The sequence below is a fragment of the Carassius auratus genome, chromosome 1 (genome assembly GCF_003368295.1).
Source record: "Carassius auratus strain Wakin chromosome 1, ASM336829v1, whole genome shotgun sequence".
Lineage (NCBI taxonomy): Eukaryota > Metazoa > Chordata > Actinopteri > Cypriniformes > Cyprinidae > Carassius > Carassius auratus.
Genome location: NC_039243.1, coordinates 4083963 through 4089415, shown reverse-complemented (window position 1 = coordinate 4089415; position 5453 = coordinate 4083963). Strand labels below are relative to the sequence as shown.

General features: G+C 39.3%; 1 protein-coding gene across 1 annotated transcript; it reads right to left on the bottom strand.

The window, feature by feature from the left end:
- Positions 1-402: 402 nt before the first annotated feature.
- On the bottom strand, positions 403-5252 carry LOC113120545 (tumor necrosis factor ligand superfamily member 14-like). The gene is made up of 7 exons (XM_026290456.1): positions 4165-5252; positions 1804-1839; positions 1674-1707; positions 1537-1602; positions 1022-1256; positions 745-947; positions 403-655 (listed from the first exon to the last, which is right to left on the bottom strand). Exons 1-6 carry the CDS (start codon positions 4354-4356, stop codon positions 788-790), a joined length of 723 nt encoding a protein of 240 aa, XP_026146241.1. The 5' UTR covers positions 4357-5252; the 3' UTR covers positions 403-655; positions 745-787.
- Between the last annotated feature and the right edge of the window lie 201 nt (positions 5253-5453).

Sequence of the window (5453 nt, the reverse complement as noted above, 5' to 3'; positions counted from 1 at the left end):
ACCACACTAACACTGTGTTTGACCCCCTTTCACTTTCAGAACTGTGGCATTGATTCAACAAGGTGCTGAAAGCGTTCTTTAGAAATGTTGGCCCATATTGATAGGATAGCATCTTGCAGTTGATGGAGATCTGTGGGATGCACATCCAGGACACGAAGAGCCAAATTCTGACTCTACCATCTGAATGTCTCGATCACTCGAGACTCATCAGACCAGGCAACATTTTTCCAGGCTTCAACTGTCCAATTGTCCAACTTTCTTTCCCATTCTGACATTCAGTTTGGAGTTCATGAGATTGTCTTGACCAGGACCAATCCCCTAAATGCATTGAAGCAACTGCCACGTGATTGGTTGATTAGATTATTGCATTAATGAGAAATTGAGCAGGTGTTCCTTTAGGTGAGTGTGTGTACAGTATATAAATTATCATCAGCTTATAATATATAAAGCATTGATGACAGTAACAAGTTTACAAGCATTTTAAACATGATTTCTTAAATAGTACAAATACTTAAAAACAAGTGATTAAAAATATATTTCCTTTCAAATGGTTTCCTGAGAATGGGCCTCTAACTCATCCTTAAACTTACAGAGAAATGGCACCGGATCCGAGGCTCAGGAGTCAGCCATACTCACACTAAATATATTGATATACCTGCGGAAATAAAAATAATAATTGCACAATCCTATATTGCAGCAATTCGCTAAATGTGTAAAATAATATTTAAAAACCGTAATGAGAACCTGAGGGTGTGTGTGAGACGTCCTTGCAGAAGTATGTCAGTATTTAGACCATGAAGGCCCCGAAGAAGTTCTCGTAGACGTCTCCGTGCACCTGCGAGCTGTTACTGACCTTCACGAACACACTGTCTCCTTTAAGCAGATGGAAGATGCCTCCCAGGTAGCTGTTGCCCCTCGATTGGGATAGATTTGTCACGCAGATGAACCTACAGTAAAAGCATTGATGAGGTTTAACTCTCGCAGCTGTGGTCTGAGGAGATCTGTGTGTGCTGTGGACTACCTGGAGCTCTGCATCAGCTCGATGGCCATGGAGTTGTACCTCTCTGTCCTCTGCATCACCTGGTGCTTGAAGAAGTTGCAGTTCTCCATGTGAGAGATCTTGGAGAAGATGTAATAGTATCCGTCCTGCTGGATGTGCAGGCTGTTGTTCTTGTACTGCAGACCCCTCAAGAACACCGTGAAGCTGTCAGATCTCCAGGGCAGAACGCCGTTCCTACTGAACGGAGGCGAAGCGACTACACACACACACACACACACACACACACACGTCATGCAGGGAAACACAAGCTACAATATATTTAGCAATATAATGTCTGATGCATATTAGGAAAATGGGAAAAATCCCCAAATGTTTCAGAAATGTCCAAAAATCAATTCCAGAAAGTTTCCAAAAATTCTGGAAAGTTTTGGAAACTTTCCACTTTTTTCAACCCTATTAAATATATATATATATATATATATATATATATATATATATATAAATATATATACGTGTGTGTAGAAGTTGTTCCATACTTTGCAGAAATGCAGCTGGTTTGCTCTCAGCTTTGGGAGGTTTTTCAGGTAAAACTTCATTGGAATCTGTTGAGAAAACAAGCCGAATGAACACTGAACACATCTGCAATCCTCTGAATGTGTGAGTGTTTACCAACCATGTGAACTGCTGGGAAGTGTGTGCTTCTCTCCCTGCACATAAGTGTTTACAGCAGCGTTAATATGATCGTCAAACACTTGTTTATGTACTCACACACACACACACACTTGAGTAAAATATATACTCACTTTTATATACTCCACTTTCTGGATATCTGATGGTCCCTAGAGAAGAAGAAAAAGAAAGTCTTTCAAAAGAATGTTTTGGCATTTCAGATGTGAACAATGGTCAGTTCACAGCAGTTTGAACGAATGGGTGTTAATGTGTCCGACTGAAACAAATATGTGTATACCGTCAATGTAATGCAATGATAAATTGTGATTTTTACGTTTTCTGATCTCTTTTCATAAAACCAACCAATAGGATTTGTGCTTTCATTCACAGAGCCACAGCTGTTACAGTGTTTCAGCTCTCATCTCTGTGTCATGGTGTTCCTTTATTAACATAATGAATTAGAAAATGGCTGTTTGAAAACATGTAAATGTTGTTTGACACATTGCATGTCAGAAACAGAAAGTTAAGTCCAAAGTATACTTAGATTTCGTCACCAGAATAGTGGTGTGTACTTCATCACAGGTTGCACATGCACAATTGACTTGCTTTGCACTAATCAGTTGTTTAGTTTAAAAAAGTACAAAGATATTTTTTCTTCTGGAGAAAAATACAGCAGACGCCGGACAACGATGGAGCTTTCTAGAGTGCATGTGTCGAGCGCCTGCGTTCATGCACACTAGCCAAGTATAAAAAATACTTGAAGTTTGACGTAGCGCTTTGTGTCCCGGAGTTATCAGGTTATTTCTGCTCTTCTAAAACGCCATCTACTGTCAGAGAGCGAAACTGTCTGACTTCTGTAAACACATTGGTCAAATCTCATAAACCAAATTTTCATGTCAAACATTAGCACTTATTTGGGATAATTTTAATCAAAGATTTTTTTTTAATGTTACTTAATTGCTGCAGCATATAATTTAACTTTTTTTTTTTTTTTTTTTAAATGAGGAGGGTGAGTTAGAGTATATGAGAGTAATTTTTTTAACCTTTTTTAACATAACTAATTAAAAAAGACTCCCATTGTATTTAAAGATCAATTTCATGCACTTGAGTCATTGGTTGGACCATAACACTGTTATTAGTTTTGATGGAGGACTGTTACACTGTTACCAGGATGAGCACCAATTGATTTTATTACATAATCGTGGATTTTAAATGTATATAATGGTATATTTTTTTTAGTTTAGTACAGTTTTTTTTAGACAGTGGCTTGGGTGTGACTGTGCGAACCTTAATAAATGTTTACAGGAAATCTGCACAGTAATCCAAAACCATGAGCAATAATCTGCGGGGGTTGTGTAACTTAGTGGTTAGCAATCTGGGGTAGTTACCAAGGGGTTCAAACCATATGCAAATGCCAAACCTCAGGTTACGAAGATCTGATATTAGCCAAATGATAGATGATTCTGTCCCAACTGACACTAGAACAGCAGAGGACTGGCTGCATTTTACACCGAATCGTCTGATCGGGGTCAAACAGATCAAAGCAGAGTGAGTTTTTGAGACTTTTGACAGCATCTTTGAAGCAACACATGGGAACATTCCCTGCAGTGTTAGAGGAAGTGATGTCAGCACAGGGGTGAGAGGGGTCATCTGACCTCCAGCAAGGGCTACGGTGACTCATTTGTGTAGCATAATAATAACTGTTAAACACATCTCATAATTAATCATCAGCTCATATTATCTGAGTCAGCACATGATCACAGAAAAACTAAAGAGTAATGAAAAACATACTGTAAAAGAGATGTGTTGCTACAGCAAATAAAACACATGCTTTCCCTTTAAGATGTACAGTAAGTGTGTCAGCACTACTGAAATGATTGTGTTGGGGTTTTTCCAATGTAAAGTTTTTCACGGCAGATATTCCTAGAACTATGATCCGAGGGAAGCTGAATGTACGGATGTCTCCAGAGCTACATGAACTAAACCCGACGGCTAGCATCTCCAGCAGGACTTCAGGTGATCTAAAGAGATCCGAGTCTCACACTCAAATACGCATCACATTAATACTTCGTGTTTTGAGGGAATTTCATGCTCCAAAACAGTTTTCACAGCGTCATTTTGAGTTGTAGATAAATAGGGCTGTGTTTTGACTAGCTGCGTTTGAAGTGTACTTTTACAAGGTATTGCATTTGGCTGTATTTAGGCATTATTGATGACTACCTCAACAAGGATGATTTGTAGATTGTGCATAATTGCTCTGTATGTTCAGATCACAAGTGACTATTTTTTTTTACAATGATTTACTCTTTTCTAATCAAGATTTTTTGTGTGCATATATCAAGTGCTACAAAAGTAACCATGTTTCAAACCATCCCACCAAACATTTAAAAAATGCAAAACAGTGTTTTTAGTCTAAACTGACCACAGACCAGGGTTACCTGAGCATAACTAATATCTATCTGAGCTGCATGGAGCACACATGTGTGAGGACTCACCGCGGGCCTGCTGTACAGATGCCAGATGAGCCCAGCCTCGATGAAGACCCCCAGCAGAGCCACGGCCAGCAGCAGGTAGATGACGGAGAGCCGCGGGTCGTCCCTCCTCACAGACACCGGAGGCGGCAGCGCCTGGCTGTCCACCACAAACACCTTCATGTCTTTATTCACGCTCTCACCTGAGTCGGCCATGCTGCTGTGTGACTGATCTATCAACCCCAGAAGAACCACACCTACACCTTCAGACGGTAAACCTGTGTGTCAGAGCGCGAGAGTCCATCCTCACCGTGAGCACAGCATCATCTGAGCAGAGTCTCCTGAGAGCGACCTGACATCCTCTGACCCCGAGCCTCACTGAGACACAGTCAGAGAGAGAGAGATGACCGTGTACTGCTGCTCGAGGAAGGGTGTGTGTCTGAGAGAGAGAGAGAGAGACGGAGAGAGAGAGAGAGAGAGAGAGATGACCATGTACTGCTGCTCGAGGAAGGGTGTGTGTCTGAGAGAGAGAAAGAGAGAGACGGGGAGAGAGAGACGGGGGGAGAGAGAGAGAGAGGGAGAGAGAGAGAGAGAGAGATGACCGTGCACTGCTGCTCGAGGAAGGGTGTGTGTCTGAGAGAGAGAGAGAGCCAGAGAGAGAGAGAGAGAGAGAGAGAGAGAGACGGGGAGAGAACTAGGGAGGGGTTCTAAAATGAGACTAACTAAAAAGAGGAAGTTTTGGCTGAATGATGATACATCTATCTGTCACTACAATTTTACGTCTGTCTTCTGAAACCTCTTTGTTTTTGTTCTCTATTTACCTAAAAAGGGACTTTATATTATTGTTACTTTAAAAGTAACACAATCTTACTTGTCAAATGATAGAGTGTTATTAAGTTATTATTATAACTTAAAGTATTATTGCTTAAAATATTGTGCTAATCTCACTTAACACAGTCACTTAGAGTAACAATATTGTGCTGCCATGAAAACTAACTTTTGTTGTTTAAAAAGTAACACAATCCTACTTATTTAATTTTAAAAAGTTGTTGTTTAAAAGTAGCAATATCTAACTTATTAAATAAAAAGTACATTTTTATCATTGTGAAAGTAACAATTCTGTGTTAATTTCATTAAAAAGTAACAATATCCTAATTACAAAATCGTTTTTTGTTTATCAATACTTAAATATCCAACTTATGAAATAAAGTCACTTTTTATTATTTTTACTTAATGTAACAATATTTGTGCTAATCTCATAAAACATTACTTTTAAAATTATTGTTACTTAAAGAAGACACAAAATCCTATTT